The sequence below is a fragment of the Indicator indicator genome, chromosome 3 (genome assembly GCF_027791375.1).
Source record: "Indicator indicator isolate 239-I01 chromosome 3, UM_Iind_1.1, whole genome shotgun sequence".
Taxonomy (NCBI): Eukaryota; Metazoa; Chordata; class Aves; order Piciformes; family Indicatoridae; genus Indicator; species Indicator indicator.
In genome coordinates, this window is record NC_072012.1 from 12,963,129 (window position 1) to 12,990,552 (window position 27,424).

Consider the following 27,424-nt stretch of genomic DNA (forward strand, 5'->3'; position numbering starts at 1 on the left):
GATTCTATGGGTAGCTGGTACTATGCCCTGAACTTTTTAACACTGACAGTGCTGCTTATCCCAGGTCAGATTTTTCCAGGGAACATGATAAGGAGGTAAAGAGCATGGAAACTGAAAGACAGTGTTTGAGTCTTGTTTCATTTTTAGTGTAGACATTGACATCACATCTGGCTTGGCTGATGTCCCTTGTCTCTGCTGCACAAATCACTCAGTCATAAGACAATACTTGGATAATAAGACCTGGTCCATACAGCTGCTTTTGTGTCTTCCCCATCTCACATTGTAATTCCACCAGAAGACATACCTGTGCTGCCTAGTGTTGTAAATAGGTTGGTTGAAGCTTATTTGATACTAACATGGAAATGTGGAGCTCTTGAGAGCTATGACCTTCCCACTTTGGAGATCCAAACTAATGTCTTTTTGAGGAGGACTCAGCATCTGGGATTGTCACAGACCCACATCAGAATCTGCATGAGCATTCTCTCCATATAATGAATGGGAGAGGTACCTACTACTAAATGCAGACAGAAGAGGTCTTCTTGCCTGTCTGCTGAAAAACTTCTGTTAGGTGGCATGTCATTAGCATATTTCCTTGATGAAATCCATTCATCTCAACACAAGTGGTACTAGTGCTGACACGCCCAACAAAGTTGGTGAAGGGTGTAGAGAACAAGTCTTGTGAGGAGCAGCTGAGGGAACTCGAGCTGTTCAGCCTGGAGAAAAAGAGGCTGAGGGAAGATCTTATCACTCTCTACAACTCCCCAAAACGAGTTTGTAGCCAAGTGGTGGCTGGTCTCCTCTCCCTAGTAACAAGCAATAGGACAAGAGGAAGTGGCCTCAAGTTGTGCTGGGGAAGTTTAGATTGGATGTAAGGAAAAGTTTCTTCACCAGTAGGGTTGTCAGGGCCTGGAACAGGCTGCCCAGGGCAGTGCTGGAGTACCCATCCCTGAAGTGATATAAAATCTGTGTAGATGTGGTGCTGAGGGACATGGTTTAATGATGGACTTGGCAGTGCTGGGGTAATGGTTGGACTCGATTGTCTGCAAGGTCTTTTTCAACCAGATGAGTTCTCTGATTCTATGCTATGACCTCTCTTTGCAGAAAACATGATCCGTTACACTGGGAGCCCAGACAGCCTCCGTTCCCGCACACCCATGATCACCCCGGACCTTGAAAGTGGAGTCAAAATGTGGCACTTGGTAAAGAATCATGAGCATGGTGACCAAAAAGAGGGCGACCGGGGCAGCAAGATGGTTTCTGAGATCTACCTGACAAGACTACTTGCCACCAAGGTATGTGGTGGGGTGGGGAAGATGGTGAGAAACGTGGCTGTTTTTCAAGGCTGCAGTAGAACTTCTTGCCTACAGGAAATGAGAGACTGCTCAGAGGTTGCCAAATGGGGATAAAGACCAGGAGGAAAGCAGAGCAAGAGGAGTGCTCCAAGTATGTAGGGAAGAAGCTTGAATTTAGAAAGCAGAATCAGAAAGGGGACATTGGAGAACAATGAGGGGTAAAGTACTCAGGACCATGAGACTGGTGTAAAAAGTTGGCACAGGACTAAATGCTGGAGTTGTGGTTTTTTCTGGATTGTAGTTTGTACTGGATTTGATCAAATAAAGAACCTGGGAGTCAATATATTCGGATCAGGTTCCTAAAATGCGTCACACCTCACAGTCTGAAATGGGCTTCTCTGCCACAAACCTCTAAATTTTGTGCTACAAGTTGTTCTTCTCCACCTTTCCCCATGGTCTGTAATGACTCTTATGCTGATGACTTGGCAGGGGATTAAGCTGACCATGTTGTAGCCAATAGGAGTCCATCCACAAGACAGCAAGAAGAGTTAGATGTCCATCCTTTTAGGACATGGAAAGCTAAGTGTCTCCAAAGAGAAAATGCAGATTAAGACAGGTGGAGGCTGATCAGGCACATCCTGAGCTGAATCTCCAGATACATCTCACACATCATAACTGGCCTATGGCAAGTCTCTTGAGAGAGGACAAAGACTGTCTTGAGGATTTGGGAAGACCTCATCTGTTCAATCCATGTTCTCAAAAATGCTGGAAACAAACCTCCTATGTGGGTGCTTGCCTGAAAAACCTCCGTAGCGGGGCAGCATGTGAATGTTTAGTGTAGTTGGGGATGCAGCACCATGAGGAAGACACTTGCACAAGATCACTTAAGCTGACAGGTCTAAAACTTACTGCAGTGGCCTTTAGCTCTGGGACAGCTGCAGAAAGTGGCTTAATTGCCAGAAAGAACTCACTGTCACCTTCCCTGTGAAGGGGGTGGCAGGTTCTTGCTGCAATTTACTCACTCTGGGCTTGATAAAAAAAATCTCAGGCTTTTCACCTTCTTTCATCTCTGACTGAGACTACCCTCCACTCACTTTTAAGGGCTCTACAGGAACATGGGCGAAAGCAGCTGTCTGAGTTCACATTTATTTGCTCCTCCATCATGTGGATGGTGGCCTACTTGGAAAATCTTCCATTAATGATGAGGCTGCAAGAATCTTTTGTCCCTCAGCAGGGACTTGGGCAGATGGAGAGGAAGGCAGTATAGTCAGAGACAGGTTTTCTGCGTGATTCTGTTCTCCTGCAGTGCATTTCTGTGCCCAAATCTCTCTAGCACGGCAGTTACCTCAATGCATCCCAGAAGTGGAAACTTCATGGTAGCTGTGGCTCAAGCATGGTGGTTCATGGTGGTATCTCATCCCATTCTGAGCAGAGTTAGACCAAGCAGTGATCAAACAGCCCAATCTTCCACCCTTCTCTGAGGTTCTGGCTTATAATTGCTTGTCAGAGTATTAATAGTTACAAATTTCATGTGAGTTTGCCCATCAGACAGGTCTCCATCACATGCTTAAGTCCTACCATAGAGTTTTACCTGCACATCTGCTACACAACTCATTTTGTTTCATTGCCTGACTCCCTGCAGCCTCACTCAAGCTGTCTACACTGTAGTGGGATTTGGACATAAAATGCCTTTGTCTTTAGCCCCTGGTACATGCCCAGCTCCCTGGCATCAAGATGCTTTTATGGATCACACAAAGTAAAAAGAAAATGATGCTCCCCAGGGCTTGAGCCCCAGCTGGTGTAAACCAGCAAGCATTGGGCCAGTGCTGATTTGCATTGTCTGGGGATGTGTCCCCTGCCCCAGCACTGCATTCTCTTACGGATCACAAACTCAAAACTCAGGGAGGGTATTTTTGTGGAGATGGCAGAAAAGCAGCTGCAAAACCACCACAGCAACAGAGTGTAGAACAGATTAAGGTTTATTGTTTCCTCTCTTGCGCTGAGCAATTTTCTTTTCTCATTATGACCATTTGAGGGAGGGGAGGAAGAGACAGAGCTAGTAATACAATCTCAGGGAATACTTAGTTAAACTGACAGTGATTTTTGTTCTGGTAAATCCCTGACCTCTGATACCTAGAGTCTCTTTCCTAAAATCCTCAGAGGTTTTCTTTGTGCTTATGTGGGTGAGCATGTAGAGAACTAATTCCCCCCCAAGAAACTGAACCTGAGGGCAGCTCATCCATGTCAGACCAACAAGATTTTCCCCCGGGTGCCCTTTCTGAGTTAGACATGTGCTGCAGGGCTTTATTCACCGCAGAGTGGTTCACACATGCAAAAGGTACCTCTGATTGTTTCCCAAAGAATAAATCAAGTGTTGAATCAGCAAGAGACACCAGCTTTCTAATTATGTATTTGTTAGCACTATGTAAACTTGAGCCACTCTTGTGGAACCTGGTGCTTTGGTTCTAGCAAGGAGAAATTTCTTTCTCTGGTCTGCAGAGAAAGAGGAGGGTTTTATTTATCAGAACAGGAAAGCTTGCATATCAAGAAGGATTTGCTAGAGATCTGATTTCTTTTTAGTTATTTTAGCAGGCATATGGATTGGTCACATATGAAGTACTGGTGGTAGAGCAGAGGTTCAAATACAGGCTCAAGGAAAGAGTGCCATGCCTGGTTTCCCCCTCAAACTCAGTCTGCAGCTCATTTGTTTATCACAGCTCCTCAGTTGTTCCCTTCTCTAAACTGATGACCTTCTGATATTCCAGCTCTTCACCTGCTTGATAAGTCAGCTGTTTTCACCAGCTTGTCCAGGGTGGTTTTCCAAGCACAGGGTCTGGAATTCTTCTCCCAGAGGAGCATAAGGAGATCTCTGCAGACATTACTGAGGTCTGCAGTGCAGTACCTGACAAATCCACACATTGGTTTTAGGGTCTGCCCCAGTGGCATGCCAATGGGTATTAAAAAATGAAGCCTGTTTGGCATTAAGGTGAAGTTTGTGTTATTTATTACACTAGTCACAGAAATAAACCAGCCATCTCTCTCCAGGTACTCTTGTCCCTGTTGTCTCAATGACACCTTCTGCTCTGCTCTGCAGTCATCTGACTTCTATTCCTAGCATAAGAATTGGCCCTGGATGAAAGCCAGCACAGAATATTGCTAGGTTTTGTCTTATGCATGTACTAAGGCAGTTGAGGATAGGATGCAGAAAAGAGGAATCTCAGTGAACACAGATCAGAGCCTCTCTACCACTATATACAAGTGATAGGACAAGATATCCCACCACAGCTCAGCCATACTCGTGGCAGGGAGTGCTAGTAGCAGAGAGGCCAGGTATCATCTTGATCTACTACATCTTGTACTGGCTGCTAACCACTTGTAGTAGGTGTTGTGAATATGCATGTGCTTGCTTAGAATCGTAGAATGATTTGGGCTGGAAGGAACATTTCAAGATCAAATAGTCCAATCCTGCTGCAGTGAGCAGAGCATCTTCAGCTAGATCAGATTGCTGAGGGACTCATCCAACATGGCCTTGAATGTTTCCAGGGATGGGGCATCCACTACCTCTCTGGGAAACCTGTGCCAGTGTTTCATCAAACTCAGTGTAAAGATGCCTTCCTTAGATGTAGTGTAAATCTCCCTCCTTTAGTTTAAAACCATCATCACTTGTCCTGTCAGACAGGATCTGGTAAAAACATTTCCCCCATCTTTCTCATAGGCCCCCTTGAAGTACTGAAAGACCACAATAAGGTCTCCAAGGAGCAATCTCTTCTTCATGCTGCACAACTCCAGCTCCCTCAGCCTGTCCTCACAGCAGAAGGGTTCCATCCTTCTGATTATTTTTATGGCATCCTCTGGACCTGCTCCAACAGGTTCATATTGAAAACATCTATATTAAAATGTTCAATTCATGTCACGTTTGCCAGATACAAGATAGCTCTCACTTTTCAATCACACTTTCTGAACCTGATCCACAGATATGTTCTTTTCTCAGTGGGGTACCAAAATTCAATATCATTTTCCCACTTGGTATCTCATATGTTTCTCTCCTTCCTTCTCCCAACAGGGCACCCTCCAGAAATTTGTAGATGACCTCTTCGAGACCATCTTCAGCACTGCTCACCGTGGCAGTGCACTTCCCTTGGCTATCAAATACATGTTTGATTTCCTGGATGAGCAGGCTGACAAACACAACATCCATGACCCCCATGTGCGACACACCTGGAAGAGTAATTGGTGAGTAAGACACCCCAGGAGAGTCCAGCACCAGGGCCTGGCCAAGAGGGAGAGTAGAGGGACATGTGATTTGGGATCTGGCTGCTGAGGGAGCTGAGAAGCCTGGTGTGAAGTTCAGAGCATGAAGCTCAATCTTCCCAAAGATGGGGAAGTCAGAAGATGCCAGAATCTAAAGGGTGCTATGAAGGATGGAGCACTTTGGGTAAAACAGGTCCCAGTTTGCCCTATTTTACACAGAGGTGGCAGTATTTCTGAGAGACCTCATGAGGGAAAATGGTGGAGTTCCCATGCTCATAGAATTATCTATGTAGGATTCAGCACCAGAGTCTTCATCTACACTGGGTGTTTGAATTCCCACCCTAGTCTCAGGGGAATAGAGCTAATTTGATGGCCCACAAAGGATCATAGAATGTTAGGAGTTGGAAGGGACCTCTGCAAATAGAGCTCAGCCTTCCTGCACACATAAGCATCTGGTGCATTTGAGATATTTTAAGGTGTCCCAGACATCTGCAGGGGATATGCAACATCCATAGGAGACTTGTACCTTCCTGGGCAGGCAGATGGAGACCAGGAGAATAACTCAAATAGTACTAAACATTTAAAGGATGTGGAGGTATGTGAATTTCCTTCAAACTGACAAAGTCATAGAATCATAGAACTGTCAAAGTTGGAAAAGACCTTTGAGATCATCACGTCCAGCTGCTCACCTAGAGTTCACAATCCCACAACTACTGCTAAAACAGTACCACTAAACCACTTCCCTCAGCACCACATCCACACGTCTTTTAAATACCTCCAGGGATGGTGACTCCATCATCTCCCTGGGCAGCCTGTTCCAATGCCTGAAGAAATTTTTCCTAATATCCAACCTGAACCTTGGCACAACTGGAGGCTGTTTCCTCTTGTCCTGTCACTTGCTGTATATGAGACGAGATGGATCTCCACCCTGCTCCAAACTTTTTTGAGGTAGTTGTAGAGGGTGATGAGGTCTCCCCTCAATCTCCTCTTCTGAAGACTAAAAAACCCCGGTGCCCTCAGCTGTTCCCCATAAGACTTTAGTTCCAGGCCCTTCACCGGCTTGGTTGCTCCTCTTTAGACAGGCTCCAGCACCTCAATGTCCTTCAATGTGAGGGGCTCAAATCCTCATGCAGTGTTCGAGGTGTGGCCTCCCTAGGGCTGAGCACAACATCAGCCTGACATCAGCTCTAGCTGCCGGGCAGCATCCCTTCCTCATACATGTAAAGGGGGAGCAGGAAAAAGCCAGGAAATCTTTGCAGCTCCTCTCTGCTGAGTCTCCCTGTTGGAAAGAGTCTCCTGGGGAATCGCTCCCTCCCTTTCTCCTGTGCAAATAGAGGGACTATAAAAGGAACAGCAGAGGAGAGCCATGGGGCTCCCAGCTCATGCATTTTTTCCCCTTTCCCAGCCATGCTGATGCAGATCATCACAGCGCCGTGACATAAAAAAAGAAACCCCATGCACCAAAGAGGCTTTCAACTAATGAAACATTAGCATATTATTAACATTATCTGTGGCACTAATCTAAGGCTGATTGCAGCCACTCAGACTAAATGAGCTGGAGGTTTATTTAAGGGGGGAGGCAGGAGAGGGGGGGAAGGCAGAGTGTGTCTGTATGTGGGAAAAGGGGCAGTCTGAAGAAATCCGTTCAATCAGATTAAATTAACTCAAAGTCACATCATGGGCTTCATTAGTCCCAGCTAGGGACATCATGCTGCCAGCCCCTTCTCGTACCCCTACACATGCCCAGGCACACAGACCTGCACTTGCAGAGCCTCCTCACTGTGGCTGTGTTTGCCATCCAAACAACTGCAGAAGAAGTTCTTCATGGTGGCACTGAGTTGGTGGTGGGACTTGATGATCATAGAATGCATGGAGTTGGAAGGGACCTTTAAAGGTCATCTAGTCCAACACCCCTGCAATCATTCAGGGATATCCCCTAACCAGATCAGGTTGCTCAGAGCCCCATCAAGCCTGACCTTGAATCTCTCCAGGGATAGGGCCTCCCTGGGCAAACTGTTCCAGTGTTCCACCACCATCATAGTGAAGAACTTCCTAATGTCCAATCTAAATCTACTCTTCTCTATTTAAAACCATTGCCACACTGTGCCTTGCAAAATGTCCCTCCCCAGTTTTCTTTTAGGCTCCCATCAGGTACTGAAATGCTTCTCTTCTCCAGGTTGAACAACCCCAGCTCCCTCATTCTATTTTTGTAGGAGAGGTGCTCCAGCCCTCTGATCATTTTTGTGGCCCTCCTCTGGACCCTCTCCATCACGTCCATGTCCTTCTTTTGCTGAGGGCCACAGAGCTGAACACAGTACTCCAGGCAAGGTCTCAGCTGAGCAGAGAATTATCTTAGAGGCCTTTTCCAACCTTAATGATTCTATGATTCATCCACCTCATCACCCAATAGATGAATCTCCATTCCCAGAGTAAAATAGTCCCCCTCCACAACTCCATCAGGTCTCATTGCCAGCATCTCCCACTTCTGAACTTGGCTGATAGGATCATGTGTGTGGAGCTTTCCTTACATTTGTTCTGTGATCTTGCTGACTCAGGAGAACACACAATGGATTAGGAAAACATGGTGTCATCCCTCTGTCAGAACATGAGAAACTGCCTGCTGTTACTTGAAATGTGTCAGACTTGGAGATGAATTTATTATGATGTTGTGAATACACGAAGGTAGTGAGCAAATGGAAGCAACTGAGGAACTGGGGTATTTGCCCTGAACATCAGATGAATTTGTTAAGCTGAGGAATAACCTTCTCTTGGGAAGGTGCAGACACTGAAGGTATCCTTAACAGTCTATCTGACAGAGAGACAGGAGTTTGACTCTGTGATTAGTGACACATCTCAGCTTCTAGGCCACAATCATATGAATGCATTTGCCCTGACAAAACGGCTTGAGGCAGAGGCTGTAGTTAGATACCTCAGGGCATTTCATACAAATGAATCATAGAATCCTAGAATGCTTTGGTGTAAAAAAGGCAGGGGAGGGTGGGGGGAAGAGAGGTGGGGGAAGGACTTTGAATTGTAATTGGAATAACACTTCCTTGGTTAGGGCAGATTTATTTTCATTTCAAAGGTTACAGCACTTGTTTCACAGTTCCTTTTTTTTTTTTTTACCTTTAAGGCAACAGGGTTTTCTCCATCATGTAACAACTGCTTCAAGCCCAGTGTGCTGGGATCATATATGGACTCGCACTTGAGCTGTGGCCCATGACAGTAAATGGTGTCCAAAGCACACAGTGCATGCCATTACCACTCCTAGTCTCTGCCTGGGAGCTCTACCTACCTCTCTTCCCAAGAGGTTGCAGTGCAGGCTAAGAGCCAAGTTCCTCAATGACAAATGTTCTCCATAAGTTTTGAGGGTGTAGTGCCTATCCTCATCTGGTGAAGCAGCCAACAGGGGCAACTTTACATAATGACCTAATGTATAGAAGTTAGGACTCGTTTTCATCAGCCCCATTGTATTTCCACTAATTTATGTGCAACTTCAATGAAATGACAAAATTTGGTTTGGAAGGACAAAAGGGACAAAAGAAACACCTGAGTCCACTGCTGTCCCTCGAGTCCCACCTGTAGTGGAATTTATTGTCTATCAAAGCTTATTCCAGAATCCACACCATGATCTTTGATTCCCATCCAATATTTACCATTATAACCTCACACAACAAAGCCTAGGCACCATGCACTGCCTGACTGACATCTTCTACTTCTCCCACCCCTCTTGCAGCCTGCCATTACGGTTCTGGGTTAACATGATCAAGAACCCGCAGTTTGTCTTCGACATCCATAAGAACAGCATCACAGATGCCTGCCTTTCTGTAGTGGCTCAGACTTTCATGGACTCCTGTTCAACCTCAGAGCACCGTCTGGGCAAAGACTCACCCTCCAACAAGCTTCTGTATGCCAAGGACATCCCCAGCTACAAGAACTGGGTGGAAAGGTGAGTTTTAACTCTAGAAATAGGAGTGACATAAGCAAGTGATACAACAAGGCTGTGATTCATGGATGGAGGTAGGAGGCATCATCAGTGTTGCTTTTAGTAGCTGCCTTGGGGCTTTCTTTGGTTATTGCCTAGGTAGAAAGCTCCACATTAGTCTTTTGTTCCCATGTGTCTTACAGCAGAGATGGAAATTTAATTAGAGGTGTGAACTGAAGGTGTTTGCCATCATCGTTTCTCTCGAGGAGAAACTGTTGAAAACTGACAGAGGGAGAAAGGAAGGGGTGGTGATGCGTTTGAGCCTGTGAAGTATGTGGGCTTGTAAGTCTTTCCACACAGACCAGAAGTGGTTTGTTCGTGTCAGCATCATAGAATCATAGAATTGTTGTGATTGGAAGAGTCCTTTAAGTCCATCAAGTTCAGCATTAACCTAGCAATAAGAAGTCAGTTGCAAGGGTTGTCATCATTGTGACAGTTCCCATGCCACCTAGATCCATAGGGTCATACAACTACCTGTCCCTCTTCCAAGTCCAGCAACTTTCCTTGGAGGCTTTTCTGTGCTTTGAATTAAAGGCCATAAGATTGACAGGCTGGTGACTGAAGCTCTGTAGGTGTTTTTTTGAAAGGTTTTTCTTGAAAGGTTAGAGATCTTTACAAGTGTTTTATCCACATCTGCAAGACTTGTAGCTCTACTGTTCAATCTATTGCACTGACGGTAAGTGTCTTGCAAAGCTACTCTACAAGGGATACAACCAAAGTAACCATGCCTGCAATATGTAGGGACTTCTCTGAGATTTTCTGCAGGGCAAGCAAATAGCACATCTTGATCTTCATTCAGCAGGAGCTTGTCTATTTGAGTAAACCTTGCAGAGATTGATCTGTGCTTTGTTGTCCAAAATGCTACGTTTGCTCAGGTTTGGGAACTCCACAGATGGAGAATGATTGCTGCTCTGTAAATACAAAGATGAGTTTATTTTATAGATCATTCCTGGGCAATGTCATTCTTTTTTGAGCAATGATTTGTCTGGATGCTTTCATAGGCACTGTCTAAAATTGATACCATGTCAAGCAGGTTGTATGAGAGCTCTGCCACTGTAGGCACAGTATGGTGTAAACCATTGTGTTTCCTTTGGTGGAGATGGTTTTCTCTCATGTTGTGGAAGGAGAACAGAGATGATCAAAGAGCTCTGTCTCCTAGTCAGCATGAGATAACATTTTTTATAACAGTGATACCATGCATCCCAGATTTGTCTGGGAAATTATTTTTAGATGAGGTTAAAAACTTCTGAAAATGTCTTTCCCAGGCAACCTGCAAGGCTCTTACAAGCTACCCTGCTTAATTACGACCTACTTCTGGTACTATGTCCAAGTTTCTTAATATGTGTTGAGGTCATTTGCTGGATTTACTTGGATAGGAGCATGAGGTGTTGGAGATTCAGTTGGAAATCCACTTTGCACTGACAGTGACCCAAATATGATGTGCTCTAGTGATCCTGCAGCAATCTTACATGTAGTGGATGTTGGGATGTTGTGGACAAATGCTGTGTTTTATGTATGACCCGGGTTAGGTTTTTATTTTGGAGATGGCACATTTGAGCACAAACTATGGTACACAAGTGGAGAACACAAGTGGAGAACAGGGTGTTTCCTCGTTTCCTCATGCAACACTTTTTTTTTTTTTTTTTTTTTTTTAAGAATCACAGAACCACAAAATGGTGGAGATTGGAAGGGACCTCTGGAGATCACTTAGTCCAACCCTCCTGTCAAAGCAGGTTCACCTAGAGCAGGTAGCACAGAATTGTGTTCAGATGGGTTTTGAATCTCTCCAGAGAAGGAGACTCCACAACCTCTGGGCAGCCTGCTCCAGGGCTCCAGCAGCCTCAAAGAAAGTTTTTCCTTATGTGTAAATGGAACTTCCTGTATTCTAGTTTCTGTCTATTGCTCCTTGTCCTGTTATTGGACACCACTGAAAAGAGTCTGGTCCCATCCTCTTGCCATCTATCCTTTAGATATTGATCAGAATTGAGAAGATCCTGTGTCAGGCTGCTCTTCTCCAGGCTGAACTGCCCTAGGTCTCTGCCTCTCATCCTCACAGAGATGCTCCTGTCCTGTCAGCATCTTTGTATCATCCACTGGACTGTCTCCAGTAGTTCCCTGTCTTTCTTGAACTGGAGAGCATAGAACTGGACACAATATGCCAGATGTGGCTTTACTAGGGCAGAGTAAAGGGGGACAAGAACTCTCCCTTCAACTGCTGGCCACACTCTTCTTAATACATCTCAGGATCTCATTTTGATCTTCTTGTCCACAAGAACTCATTGTTGTCTCACAGTGAGCTTGTCCACTAGCACTCCCAGGTCCTTCTCCACAGAGCTATTTTCCAGCAGCTGGATAAACAGAAGGCTGCAATCCCCATTTTGTTTTTCCAGTATTGATTTCCTTTTGCAACATTTTGGAGCCGAATCCTGTCACCCAGTGATCTTCAGCAACAAGTGATGTATTTCCCTGGAAGTTTTCCCAAACAACTGGGTTTGCAAAAGAGGTACATAACACCTCCTGCTGCTAGGAAACAGCACTGGATTTCTGAGCCCAGCATGTATTGGATTGTTACCTGCACTGATGTCTGACAACTTGAACTGAAGCCCAAGGGGAAGCTGTGGGTTTTGGAATGTGGTTAGAACTTCTGCCCTGCTTATACTTTTGTGTATCACTTCCACTGACTCAAGGCAGTGGCACCTGGATGCCACGGTAGATCAAAGGAAAAACATCAAGGATGAATAAAATGTAATTTCAGTTCTGCCATGAGTTAATGAATTCCTTTTCTCCACTCAGCAACTGCACTTTGGGGGAGTTACGCCGAATCCAAAGGCTTTCAGGACTGGTTGGAACTATTTCTGTAGTCCGCATCGGCTGGAGATGGCATCCTTCAAGACCACTAGACTTCTTCAAAGAGCAAATCATAAGATAAAAAGATTTTCAGCTGGGGAGTTTAAGACGAGGTTGAGTAAATCAGAAGAACCTGAAATCAAATGAACTTCTTTGATGAAGAAGAAACTCTAAGAGGGCAATTAGGCAGTGGTAGATGATAAGCCAACTTGAAGGCACTCTGGAGCAAAGACAGTCTCCCTACTTTTAAGAGCTCTGTTGAAATGGTGGCTGAGCTGGGTTACTCCAAGCCATCCCTCTGCTGGTTTCTCAGTGTGGATTGTGCATTTAGGACTCAGAAAATGCAAAGCAGAGGATGACCTTGGCATAAGAAGCAGGCATGGGTGAAAATGCATTCCTCCCATCCTTCAAGGATTAGTTTTTCACCTCTTTATATGGTGAATGTATGTTGAGAAGGGAATAGATACAGATTTTGGCCTGACCAATTGTCTACCTCCACATAGTAGTCAGCTAGGAATTTTAACCCAACAGTCATTTTTAACACTATTGGAAGCAGAGATGGACTCTTCCTGCTGAAGGAATCCCACTAAGAAATCCTGACCTGTGGGGAAAACCAGGTTCAGCATTCAAGTCACACACCCAGGGCTCTTTTCACTGTGAAAATGGATGGCTAAGAGGTATCTAGGTGAAGCCATCACTTGGGTTTCCTGCAGCAGGAGATGAGCCCTTACTGGGGAAAGAGAATTAACCCAGGAAATGGGGACAAATTATTTAGCTTTTGTTGAAGACATGAAGAGGCAGGCTGTAGTTCTAAAACAAGGTGGAGACTTTTCCATTATCATTATATGAGTCTACTGAAAGAAAAAAAAACAAAACGGAGGGTAAGAATGGGAACAGCACACCAGATTCTCATCTGACTTCTGTTAGTAAAACTCCATAGGCTTTGCTGAATTTACATTAGAGCAGCTTCAGATCTACATCTTTTCAAGATTACTTCAAATGTCCCCTTTGAGCCTAGAAATCTGGAGAACTTGGGAGCATTTGATGCAATCCACAAGCAATACAAAGGCGAGCCTGTTCTAATTGGGACTGCCTCATTAGCATTCAAAACGACACTGAAAAGATGACAAAGGGCTGTGGCTGACCTTTCATTTCTCTCCGCGCTGCCAAGCTTATGATAACACTTGTTTGAACTTCATTAACACCACTTAATTGCCTGCATCACAATCAATACGATGTCTCCCTACTGAAACCTGGCATGGAGGCAGGGATGTGGGAGACAGAAAAGAGGCAAAGCACAAAAAAAGCGGAAGCTAAAGAGTTTTTCCAGTGCACACTAATGCCCAAAATACCTGCAGAGCTGCAAGGAGATGAACTGGGGCTTTCTTCTCATCCCTGCAGGGATCTGATCTCTTTTTGGCTGCTTATTGTGCATTAAAAGTAGCCCCTCAAAAAAGAAGTTGAAAGTCAACAGAGACGTTGCAAGTGTCCTTAAGACTTTGAGAATGTTCCATTGAAGACCATGCAAAATGGACTTTCCAGGTTCAGGACTGAAAGAGCTTTGAAGTGACCTCATCTGTGGGATTCAGAATTGTAGCTTCTGCAGTTTATTAGGGTACAAACACTACCTGACCAAGCCGTTGGTATCCAGGTCCTGCATCTGTGGTCTCATCTAGTTCTGCGGTCAATAGATGGTCGCTTCCAGTGCAGTGCTTGAGATATCTGCTGGCCACTTTGCAGCTAGCTTCAGAAAGAAAGGCAAACTGGACTAATTTAGCATAATAAAGATTATAAACTGCATGCATCCTAACATTGTAAGTTATTGAGGTTTTAAACAGAAGCACTGGGGTGACTGCAAGGGCTTTGGAAGAGAGCATCAAATGACAGGTGCAAATCCTGGCTTTGCTTTAAAAAATTCAGTTTTCTCTGTCTCCTTTCCCTGACAGAAAGAAGGCTCAAGATACAGACTACCAAGGGTCAAGGTAGGGGGGTGTTGTCTGTAGAGATAATAAAAAACAATGCTGGAAAAGGCCTTAGGAGGTCAGCCTGACCAGCTCCTGCCTCAGGGCAGAATCAGCTCTGTCTAAAGCCTTACTGACAGATGCTTGTCTACCCCTTTCCTAAAGGCCTCCAACCACAGAGCCTCTGCTCTCCTCAGGCAATCCATTCCTATGCTTCCTTGTCCTTCCCATCAGAGTGTTTTCCCTGATGGCCAGCCAAAATCTCCCTGGCTATAATTAAAGCCCACATTGTCTCATTCTGTCCCTGGGGACAGGGGGCGCATCTCATTCCCTGCCTCTCTGCTGAGCTTTTGCTGTATCTTAAGACTGTTTGCTTGTTGTTTTTTAACTTTTAATGCCCCAAAAGCTCCTGCTGTTTCCTCATTGCATCAACATGCAGTAGGCAAGATAAAAACTGTGTGTACATAGAGAGGGTACAGACTCAGACCCACACATGCTCTGCACTGAGATGATGCTGGATGGTATCTTCTCCCAGAGAAACTATCCATGCACAGATTCACTCTTCAACCATTGACTCAGTGCTGCCCATCCATTCTCTACCATTTATTCTAAGATTGAAAGCAGCAAAAATAGCCATGTACATGCAAAAGAAAAATCATTGGCCTAACTAGGAGATGTAAACATAGACAGAATCATAGAACCACAGCATGGTAGGGGTTGGAAGGGACCTCTGAAGGTCATGCAGTCCAACCCTCCTGCTAAAGCAGCATCATGTAGATAAAGTTGCACAACATCATGTCCAGAGATTCCACAGCCTCTCTGGGCAGCCTGCCCTACTGCTCTGACACCCTCAAAGGAAATAAATTTGTCCTTATGTTTAGGTGAAACTTCTTATGTTCTAGTCTGTGTCTGTTGCCCCTTGTCCTATTATTAGACACCGCTGAAAAGAGTCTGGGCCCATGTTCTTGACACCCGCCCTTCAGATACTGATAAGAAATTGTAAGATCTCCTCTAGTTTTCTCTCCTTCAGGATACACAGCCCCAAGTCTCTCAGCTTATCCTCATCAGAGAGATGCTCCAGTCCCCTTATCTCTGTAGCCTGTTCTGGACTCTCTCCAGTAGTTCCTTGTCTCTCTTGAGCTGGAGAGCCCAGAACTGGGTTCAATACTCCAGATGTAGCCTCATTAGGGCAGAGTGGAGCACGTGGAGATCCTCCCTTGACCTGCTGGCTACTCTCTTCTTAGTGCAGCCCAGGAGACTGTTGGCCTTCTCAGGCACAAGAACATACTGCTGGCTCGTGGCTAGCTTGTTGTGTCCACCAGCACTCCCAGGTCCTTCTCTGTGGAGCTAATGAGCACAAATACAAACTTTGCAGCTCAGATATCTCACAGAAAAGTGAAACTGCAGTGTTGTATCAACAGAGGAACTGACAGCATGCCCTTGCCTTGCTTCACTTCATCCCATACAAGATCTGGCCTCTAGCTTGTTCCCAAGCTTCCTTGCAGCCCTCCTCTGCTCTAGCAGCCCCCCATTATCCCTTTCACATGTCTCTTCCTCCTTCAGTGGTCGAGATCCAGCCAGCTATTGCGTAACCCTAATTATGTTATTGCTGTAATTGTGTCTGCTGTCTGCAGCACATGGATTCCTTACAAGCTTTTCATATGCTAAAATTATTATTAATGAGTGCAGTCCAACCCAGGGACAGCACAACAACAGCCATGACAAAAAGATCTTTTGGAAGGCAATTAGATCCATGCTAAGCTGCCTAAACCACTGCAGTGCTGGAAAATTTCAGAGTGGAGAGGAAGCTCTGGCAAGGTTGCTTTTCTCTTCTCTTTTGATGAGCTAATGAGGTGCTGAGTGGCAGCAGCATGGTTGGTCTTGTGAAACAGCTCCACGAAGGAGCCCTTCTCGGTGGGTAATGAAAGCAAGAACAGTGAGTGTGCAGCTCTCAGGCCCTCAACTCAAGAGGGATGGAGCAGGTCCAGAGGAGGGCCACAAAGATAATCAGAAGGCTGGAGCACCTCTACTACAAAATCAGAGTTGGGTTGTTTAGCCTGAAAGAGAGAAGACTATAAGGAAACCTTATAGCAGCCTTCCAAAACCTGAAGGGAGCCTACAAGAAAACTGGGGAGGGACTCTTTACAAGGGCATTTAGCAATAGGATGAGAGATAATGGTTTTAAACTAGAGAAGGGTAGATTTAGGTTGGACATTAGGAAGAAGTTCTTCACTATGATGGTGGTGGAACATTGGCACAGGTTGCCCAGGGATGTGCTGAAGGTCCCATCCCTGGAGAGGTTCAAGGCCAGGCTTCATGGAGCTCTGACCAATCTGATCTACTTGGGGATATCCCTGCTTATATCAGGGTGGTTGGACTAGATGGCCTTTAAAGGTCTTTTCCAACCCAAACCATTCTGTGATTTTATGATTTACTCCTGGGTAAGCAGAGGCCAAGATGTATTCCTGGCTCACTGTTGTATTGCTTTTCCTAAAAAAAAAAAAAAACCAAACAAACAAAACAAAACAAAGACAAGCCAGGGAAAGAGAAGGATGTGAAAACAACAAGAATAATTGTATTTCAAAGACAAGAGGGAGCACTGCCTCAATGTGCTCTTGTGGCCAAAAGGTCCAGTGGTATCCTGAGCTGTTGTAAGGAGAGTGTAACTAGCAAGTCGAGGGAGATTCTGCTCCCCTCTACTCTGCCCTAGGGAGGCTACAGCTGGAGTGTTGTGTGCAGTTCTGAGCTTCTCAGCTCAGGCTAGACAAGGAGCTACTGGATGGTGCACAGAGAGGCTCCAAAGATGCTGAGGGAACAGGAGCATCTCTCTTATGAGGAGAGCCTGAGAGATCTGGGGCTGTTTAGTGTGGAGAAGAGAAAACTGAGACAGGATCTTATCAATCCTGTTCAATAGCTAAAGGATAGGGATCAAGAGGGTGGGGATAGACAATTTTCCATGGTGCTCAGTGATAGGACAAGAGGCAATAGATATAAACTAGAACACAGGTAGTTCTACATACAGGAAAGGAAAAAAAACCTCTTTTGCCTGAGGCTGGCAGCACTGGGACAGGCTGCTTCTCACAAACAGGCTGTGGAATCTCCTCCTTCTTCTTTAAATGGATCCAGATTTTTAAATCCCACCCAAATGCAATCTTGTGCAACCTGCTGTGGGTGACCCTGCCTCATGAGGGGCATTGGACTAGATAATCTCTACAGATCCCTTCCAACCTCTACCATTGTATGATTCTGTGATATACTGGCACATCCCTCCCCATGCAACAGTGGCAGTGGTTGATCTCATGAGGTCTCCTTTTCACTGCTCAAGTCAGGCCATGGTGAATTACTGTGTTGAAGGTATCTATGAAGTTGCATAGCATGGTCTGATAAACCTCACATGCTCAACCTGAGTTGCTGATGTGCCTGAATGATGGATTTACCCAGATTTCTCAGGGGTTTTATTGCTTCTGCAGTCTAATGAACAAATTTCGTGCCACAGAGACCGAGCAGCCTTGAGGTAAGAATTCAGGCTTGTCCTGTGATCCAGGGGAAACTCAAGCATATAAGGCAAGATCTTTTGATATGTAGCTAAGAGTCTTCTGGAAGCAACTGGGAAAACATCCATTGGAGATAATTAAACCCAGAGTACAGAAGAAATAGCAAATTTACAGCACTAGGCCAGTGAGTGGTGCACATCTTACCAAGCAGTAACCATGTTCCACTTTGAACACTCCATCCTGAACCTTTGGAGGTAGTCTAAGCTAGATCTGCTGCTTTCCTACCTTTCTGTTTCATTCAGAAGGAATCTGTCCTAGCCTTGTGTCCCCAGCCTCCTACTGGCTACAGCAGCTTATTGGAGGTGTGTGTCATTGATCTGTCCATGTCTCACGTGACACCTGATGACCCTCAGCTCAGGTGTTCTCAGAGGAGCATCATGGTGAAAGAGCATCTCCCTCCACCAGCACTGGCTCACCATTCAGCCATAGTCTAGATGATCTTCCAGAGATCCCTTCCAACACTTACCGTTCTGTGATTCTGTGATGGTGGAGGTGAGAGTTGTCAGAGACAGGAGCAAAGGCAAGCAGCACACGGGCAGCTTTGCAGATGCCAGTGGTGAAACTATAGGCACCTCTGGGGTTTGGTGACAGCTTCAGTGGTTCTGAAAACATTAGGGGTATGCAAATGGCAGAGAGGGCCTAAGTACCTCTGAGGATGTGGGCTCAAATAGAGGGTAAATAAAGACTCAGCAGGGATGTTGTCATTTCCCTGCTAGGCTGCTTTAATATAGACATTCCTCATTTCTGTAGATAGCACCATGATGGCTTCATTAGGAACACTTCTCTATCAATCAGTCGCTTGGTCGTGGCGGAGTTCTGACGGAATGATATTACATTTCTTCTCCTCATCCCAGCAGCTAGGACATGCTAGCACTAGGGACATGCTTTGCTCACCTTCTTTTCCTTGTATTTTCCCCACGAAACAAACTTCCACAATATCTTGGTTTTCAGTTTTAATGGGAAATGACTTCTCAGGTGTGTGATGGCTGGGGAATTGAGTCTAGGGGAGACTAGGGCAGCTTGTTATGGTGGTGGGTAATGGTCCATGAACCCAGAAGACTGAGATAACAGCTTGAGAGTTAGTCATGGCTGGAAGGGCCTCCAAGCTCTGAAACTCAGATTTTTGCATCCTGTCCTTTGCTCTGAGGAGCATTGCATGTGGCTTTTTGTTGTTCAGATGAGTCATAGGAGTGTCATGCTTCTGGGAAAATAGCTGGAAAGGGACTGGAGAGCTCTCAGGCCCCTGTGAGTCACAGACTCAGAAGAGCATTGCTACCAGGTGAAAGGGAGACAGGACAAACTTGGACAAGCATATATGTGTGTCTGTATTTCGCTTTTTGGAACACCCAGCCCTGCACAAACTATCCTGTCACCATTTGATGAGTAGCTGAAGCAGAGAGGAAAAGAAACATTTCAACTGGTTGTCAGAGCCAGACTGGCACATATAATGCAGTACTTCTGCTCTCCTCCACCAGCCTCATTTGTTGTTGCTGTGATGTAATCCCCTTCACTTTTCATTTACCCAGCAGGAGGGTGCCTATGTAATATTCATGAGGAGTTGGGCTCTTCTCCATGGGCTCTTCTTAGGCACCATAAATCAATGCATTTCACTGCAGTGCAGGCTTTTTTTTTCTTTCTTTCTTTTCTTCCTTCTCTATTTTTTTTCCCCATCAGTCTATGAACCATGCTGGTTGCTCATGGATGTAGTTTTATTTGAATGCCAAGATTTGTTTTCTGGTCATAAGACTGTTTCTCACTAATGTGCTTTAGCTCTGAGGAGCTGAAACAGTGCAAGAGCACTGCCATGGATGCCCCTGTTTCCTGATGCTTCCTCATGTCAGAGGTCCATGTAGCACAGACCTGATTTTGTCCTGTTGATGAAGCTGAGATATGTTTGAGTTTGTTTGGAGTATTTCTGGGAATGTGTTTGTTCATTCTGCTCACCATCTTCTCCTGGTGATGGTTCTGAAGAATAGGTCCTCACAGGAATTCTAGATGTGTGCTCTACTCATAGACAACCACTCAGGTCCACTTGAGGACTGATGATTAGTCAGAATGTAAAGCAAAATCAAACCCAGACCACTCATTATTGGAGTACTAGGAGTGAGCAACACTTAGACCATGGGACTGGGTTAAACTATTATTTTTGTCTCAGATCAGAGGAGATGCTAGGACTCCAGGGAGAGTAATGTTGTTGTGCATATTGGAAGCTACAGTGAAGTTAATGATATTTGCATGAGATTTTATGATTAAGCAGAGTCTGTCTCTGTAAGCAGTCAGGATAGAAGACTGTGCACAGAGCCAGGAGAACGACCTTTGCTTCCTATACCTTTCTCTCCCAAGAGTTACATCAACCTCATCCTGCAAAACTAAGATATCAACTGAGAACAACTCACTGTAAAAACTTAGGATGGGAGTGCAGGTCACAAAACCAGACTAAGCAAAACTAGAACCTTCTGGCATGGTGAAGTTTTCTCCCAGTTGTCTTTGCAGAATCACAGAATGGTATGGGTTTGGAAGGGACCACTGTGGATCATCCAGTCCAACCTCCCTGCTAAAGTAGGTTCACCCAGAGCAGGTTGCAGAGGGATGCATCAAAGTGGGTTTTGGAATCTCTCCAGAGAAGGAGACTCCACAACCTCTCTAGGCAGTTCTGACACCCTCACAGGAAAGAAGTTTTTCCGAATCATAGAATCATAGAATCAAGAAGGTTGGAAGAGACTTCAAAGATCATCGAGTCCAACCTGTCACCCTAAACCTCATGACTATCTAAACCATGGCACCAAGTGCCATGTCCAATCCCCCCTTGAACACCTCCAGGGATGGTGACTCCACCACCTCCCTGGGCAGCCCATTCCAATGGCCAACCACTCTCTCTGTGAAGAACTTTCTCCTCACCTCCAGCCTAAACCTCTCCTGGCGCAGCTTGAGACTGTGTCCTCTTGTTCTGGTGCTGGTTGCCTGGGAGAAGAGACCAAACCCCTCCTGGCTACAACCTCCCTTCAGGTAGTTGTAGACAGCAATGAGGTCTCCCCTGAGCCTCCTCTTCTCCAGGCTAAACAGTCCCAGCTCCCTCAGCCTCTCCTGGAACTTCTTGTATTCCAGTTCGTGCCCATTTCCTTTTGTCCAGTTCCTGGACACTGAAAAGAGCGTGGCCCCATCCTCTTGACACCCTCTCTTGCACTGTGCTGTGTTTCATAGGCGACTTCATAGGCAGCTGCTTGTGCCGCTCTGTCACAGAGAGTGTTTTCCCACCTGTCTGCCTGAAGGATCCTTATCACACAGCACTTCAGTGTCCAATTTCTCTGCAGAGGAAAACAGCCTCCCTCTCAGCAGGTGTCTCAATGCTGTTTACAGGACACCTGTCAGCTCTTTTGGCTCTCCATCCCCTCTGCCTCCTAATTATGAAATTGTGGATTGCTGCAGCTCAGGGCTTCTTTTTTTTTAACTTTCCTTTTTTTTTTCTTTCCTCGTGCACAAAATGTCAAATTGCAGAAATTAAAAATGTAAATGATGGTGTCTAATTAACCAGTTGACAGCAGAGCACAGCTGCGAGTGACAGTGACTGATTACCTTCTGCAAACCTTGTCCTCCAAGACCTGCCTTACCCGAGGGACGAAGGACATCGAAAATAGCAACTTCCTTAAAGAGACATTGCTCTACTGATGAAGGGACAAGGGTTCTGGGGGATCCATACCTTCTGGGTAAAGCCCCCATCCTCCTGAGCTGATCTGGAGAAGAGGAGGCTCAGGGAGACTTTATTACTCTCTGCAACCACCTGAAATGCTGTTGTAGTGAGGTGGGGGTTGCTCTTTTGTCCCAAGTAACTAGTGACAGAAGAAGAGGAAATGGCCTCAAGTTGCACAAGGGGAGGTTTAGAAAAAGAAGTGCATGACCAGGTCTGATCATTGATGTACCAGAGGAGCCCAGGAGTGCTAAGTGTGTTCTTTCTCCTTATTGTTGGTGACTTTCAGCTCTTGACTCCCTACTGTCCCACCTGAAGAAACTCCTGTGTTTTCTCTCTCAGGTACTATTCAGACATCGCCAAAATGCCTGCAATCAGTGACCAGGACATGAATGCATACTTGGCTGAGCAGTCTCGCATGCATATGAACGAGTTCAACACCATGAGTGCACTCTCAGAGATATACTCCTACGTGAGCAAGTACAGCGAGGAGGTAAGGATCTAGGAGGGGGAAAAGCAGTTCTCTGAGACCATGGGACAGCCCACCCATTCCCAGGGCTCAGCATGTGTCACAGATGTCTATCCTGGCTAGGGGGATAAAATCATAGAATTATAGAATCATTTCTGCTGGAAAAGGCCTTTAAGATCATTGAGTCCAACTATTACAATGGTTTTAAGGCATGAAAAGCAAGGTCTGGGGTCTGGAAAGTGAAGAGCTGGGATTCCTGGTCTCCTCAGAACTTTTCCATGTGTATCTCTGCTATGTTTGTCTCCTATTATCAGTCAATCAGATTTACCTGGCTTGCAGTAGTGATGGTCAGATGTTAGGTTCCTGCTGGGAAGTCCTACATGAGCTCTGTGTCACATTGGCCAAATTTGTTTGAACATGTGTGCCCAGTGCCATTCAGATACCCTGAAGCACTCAAGAATGGTCCAGCAAGCATGACATAAGACTTAAAGGTGACCAGCATGGTTCTATTTGTGGAAGGCTAGGTGAGCTCCTTAAGGGCATCTTAGGGACATGGCAAGGTGATGAATAAAGCTGCCAAATAACTGATCTCCAAGATGAGAATCCATTTGATTTGTTACCATCTATATGTGTGCATTTAGTAAGATGAGCCCCAAACTGCCTGCCTAGTTCCCTGCTGGCTGACCAGCTTGCATGTCTGGGACTTACCTTAGAGGAAGCTAACCCTCTGCTGCTTCTATAAGATGCTGGACTCAACCCTTTTGGGAAAAAAAGGAAAAAGTCCCTGTAATTTCTTTCTCTCTCCTTTTTCCAGATTCTTGGAGCCCTTGATCAAGATGACCAAGCTGGGAAACAGAAACTTGCCTACAAACTTGAACAAGTCATAACCCTCATGAGCATAGACAGCTGAGAACTGTCCTACCAGGGACACCCTGGGAAGGATAAACCAAGTCGTGCCTCACTCAAGATCATCATCTTTACCAAGTGCAAGTTTTGATTGGCTGTAAGCAGAGTCACCTGAACTGTGCTACTCCCTCTTCTCTCTTTCATTTCTTTCTCCTTCAAGATCTATGGACAAAGACACAAAGCCCAAGGGATTAATTAAAAACAAAATAAAACAAAACAAAACCAACAAAACTGCAGAGGAATCTTGACTCTGGGGTCATCAAGATATTTGGGTGGAGCTCTCCTTTTCACAGCTTCCTCTCTGCCTTTGCCCTAGAGAAAAACTGTTACACACAAAAAGTAAACACCACAAACCCTCCCCCAACATCACATCATCACTCTGCAGATGGGAAATTGGGAGGTAACTTTTGTCATGCTGCTTTAACTACCCTCCAAGGGTTGTAGCCTCTGGAGTGGACATGGAAATGAACTCAGTATTACTAAAAGTCTCCCCAAAGGGAAGGCAGCCTGCCTGCAGGGATCTTGGAGGGCAGGAACAAATTGAGATCCTCTCCTGCAGAGCCATTGCAACTCTATCTCTTGATAGTGATCCACTGGGAGAGGAACTCCAAGGATCTCAACAAATGCCACAGCTCCGTCCAAAGTGGGACCATGGTGGCTTTTATCTGCCCAGGCAAACAGCAGTGCAGCTGCTCTCTTGAGGCAGACGAAGGGTCAAGAGGGGAGGAGGAGACCAAGGCTCCCCTGCCCATGTGTTTCATATGGTTATTCTTATTTTTCAAAGAGACCTGTGTCCCCCTCTGTCTTTCCCATTGTGTCCTGTTGGTCGTAGCACTGCAGCAAAAATGCTTTCTCTGCTTGGAGGCATCCCATCGGTGGTGGTTCTGTTCCTTCTGGCAATGGACAGCACAGCATCTCCCTTGTTGCCATCTCCGCTTGGAAAGCAAGGGCCAGAAGTTCCATTTTGTTCCTGGCAAGGAGCTTGACCTCCAACTCCAGCCAGAGGTATTTTTTTAAAAGCTGTTAGTTCTTTCCATTTTGTTTCCTCAACTGAAACAAAGCTATTGTTATCTCATGGTTGAATATCAGAAGGATACTGAAGGGCTTGCCATGAAGCAAGGTGGTGCACAGGACTGATGGTAAAGCCTTCCTTCAAAGCCGCTCCTAAGAAGAAATGTTACCATACATTTTGGAAGGAAATCTTGAAGGAAATCTAAATGAAACACTACAAAGTATGCTTCTACCTAGATACCCCCAGCAGAACTGCTTGTCTTCTGGAGGTCTCTAAAGCTCATCTGCCTTTTGGTGCCAAGTCCTGGCCTTGGCCATTCTCCATTTTTGGAACCAACAGGCCTTTCTGAAGGCACAATTGCTACCTGGGAACTATATGCTCTCTCTTTGCACTTCTTATCCCTTCAGAGATCACTGTCACAACGGAACAATGGTGGATGATTTTTCTGCTCTTCTCCTCCAGAACAACATCTCAACCTGTTTCATGGCCAGGCAAAGAGGAGTGAGTTCCTGTGTTTCTTCTGCATTTGGTTGTGTTCATACAGCTGGCAGCCTGGATGACACCATGGTTCAGAAGAATAGGAGACCCCCGCCAGGGTCTGCAGAACATTGCATCTTGTTCACCATGGAGGCAAGAGCTGGGTTTTGCATTCATCTCACCAAAAATGAACAGAGCTCACTAGCGAGGTGGAGGACTGGCTTGATGCCACAGAGAATCAGCCCACATCCATCTCACACCATTCTCAAAGCTACAGCCTGGATCTACTTTGCACCTGGAGGGACAAAGGGGTAAAGACAGGGTGTGTAAATTGGTCACAGAATGAGTGCATTTAGTTTTGTTCATGCCTCTTGCTAGCAAACCAGAACCTCTTCAGAATGATGAATCTTAAGGGGGGATGTGGTGCAAAGAGGAGTTAGTCAGCAAGTGGGTTCCGTTTAGCCAAGCAGATACAGATGTAGGCAAGCCTTTCTAAAACCATTTAAAGAACAGCAGTCCCAAACTGGATGTGTCTGTGGAGAGCATTATCTCAAGATTCCTATTGAAACAGCAAACTTAGGGACACGTCTTGGTTTTAAACCCCCAGACATTTCTCTCTTGATTCTAATGATTATGATTTTGTGCGTGTGCGTATCCGTGTGTGCGTGTGCGTTAGTTCCTTTTTCCTTTTGGCTTGCTTTCTGTTTGATTGCTGAGCTGATGGACTCATCATGCACCTTATGGACATCTCAGCATTTTTAAGAGGCCTGCGCATTGGAGGTGGTTTGGGTTTGGTTGGTTCTGACTTGGTTGTTGATCCACTTAGTAATGTCGGCGCATGTTCCAGATCCATTGATTCTGGCTGTGAAAGTGGGGTGGAAGTCCCACCAGAGCCAGCAGTAGGAAAATTGCAACAACAACACAAACACAATATTTTTTTATAAGTACATTAAAAAAAAAAAAAAGGGCAAAAAAAAACAAAGGCAAAAAAGAAAAAAAGAGAAAAAAAAAAAAGGAAGAAACCAAAGGTTTTGACAAACAAAGTGCCACAAAAGATAAATATGGACCCTATTGTCATGCCTTGTACTCACAGCTGGATAGTAGGAGTCTGAGGACAAATAGCTGGCTTGGAGGGAAGTGGTTATGAGTGATGGGCTGTACTGCCTGGACATGCGTGCACATGAAAGGAAGAAGAAGCTGTTTAAAAACAAAACATATATTATCAAAGTGAACTGGTGTAATCCTGCACCAGTACTGAAGTCAGAGGAACACCACAGGGGACATTCGACACTCACCCTGTTTCTTTTCCATGTTTTCAGGGCTGTGGGTTGCTTTTTTTTTTTTTTTTTTTTTTTTTTATTACAGTTGTTTCCCATTGTTCTTATTTTATTTCTTCTTGCTGGTACGGAGTTTTTCATCTGTTATATGTATATATTTATAGTTTTCAGGAGAAACTTGAACACCTCAGAGACACTGAGAATGAAAAATGTAGGGAAAATGGGAAGTGCCACAAGACTTGTAGCTTAACTCTTCCCAAGTTCCCATTTAGGTATTTATGTTTTCTCTCCACCCTCTTCTTTCTCCCATCCCCAGGATCTGAAAGAAAAAAAAAAATCTGTATTTTGCTTCTCTTTCATCTCCTCCCTATTTTTTCTGTTTGTTTTGCTTTATTTGTTGGTTGATCTGGTTTTGGGTTTTGCTTGGAAAATGTGCCAGAATCGTGATGTAAATGCGTGGGCTTCCTCCCCTGTCCCCTTCAGTGCCCTTCCCATTTCCAACCACTGTCCTAGCATCCCCCAGTCTGAGAGGTCTTGGCATCTTTCTTCCCAGCCTCGCCTGTTGAGCTAACTATTTTTAAATGCATGTAAAATACAACTGAAAACAAAGACAAGCAGAAGAATGAGCCCTACTACAACACGGATGCGTTCTTTTCCTCTTCCTTTGATTTACTTTTCCCCACCTCCGTTTCCACACTTTACCAAAAATACCCTAAGAGGTGATATTCCACACTGGTTTCCAAGTCACACAGTGACAACAGAGCCAAAGTCCCTAGAAGTCAATGGACAGGCTGCTAAAAACAGAATATGTCAGGTGATAAGTTGGCCTTTATGGGTATTTCTCAAACACTGCAAGCAAGATAATGAATGCTGATACTTGAAGCACCATCAGAAATGGGGAAAGGGAACTCATTAAGACTCTCTGTGGTTCTGTTGAGAGAGCTAAGACTATTTCTTCACTTTAGAGTTTGCTCTGGGACTGTGTTAGAGGAACAAAAGATGAACATTCCCTTTGCAAACACATCATGTCATCCCTTGGAGTGTGGGCTCACCTATTAATGAGACAGAAATCTGAGACATAATCCATCATGTCATGTGCTTTTGCAGACTGAGCCTTCCAGTTAGCACTGCTGTGGGAAGAGCTGTGCATTGTCTGGAAGAAGGTGTTAGAGATTGTTAGTGCTTGAACAGACAACACAGGAGAGCTACTGAAAAGGAGAAATGTGGCCATGCAAGGGTAACTTCCTCTCCCAACATGCCCCAGTGCTTTTCCTCCCACTCTTATTTCTGTCAGCAAGTCATAGAATCATCAAATTCTTTTTGTTGGAAGAGATCTTTAAAGTTCTAGTCCAACCCATCATATACCAGCTTTGCTCCATTACATAAGAGGGCTATGACAGTTTCCTCATCTGTAGTTTTACCACTGGAGTTGTCTCATCTCTAATTTGACACTGCAGTCCATGAAGATTATGACATGAAGAAGATCTACCACCACTTGAAAAGTGATTACCAAAGTTTCCAGATCTTCTGCAATTATCCCAGAGGAAGGTGTTAATTATGAAGGGAAATAGACCAGATAAAGAACATAATTGTCATCATGACTTGTAATAATGCTATTGAAAACTAAGATAGTTTTAAGAGTCCAGTGACCTGTCTCTCTGTTGAGTCAGCCAACACAAAAACTACACATCCCTTCCACAATTTAAGT

General features: G+C 45.1%; 1 protein-coding gene across 1 annotated transcript in view; it reads left to right on the forward strand.

The window, feature by feature from the left end:
- PLXNA4 (plexin A4) overlaps positions 1-22,954 on the forward strand; it is a 497,373-nt gene extending 474,419 nt beyond the window's left edge. The window contains exons 27-31 of the mRNA XM_054399894.1: positions 1,102-1,292; positions 5,356-5,525; positions 9,280-9,492; positions 21,918-22,068; positions 22,859-22,954. Of these exons, the coding sequence (XP_054255869.1) occupies positions 1,102-1,292; positions 5,356-5,525; positions 9,280-9,492; positions 21,918-22,068; positions 22,859-22,954 (821 nt within the window). The remainder of the gene's footprint in view (positions 1-1,101; positions 1,293-5,355; positions 5,526-9,279; positions 9,493-21,917; positions 22,069-22,858) is intronic.
- The last annotated feature ends 4,470 nt before the right edge of the window (positions 22,955-27,424 follow it).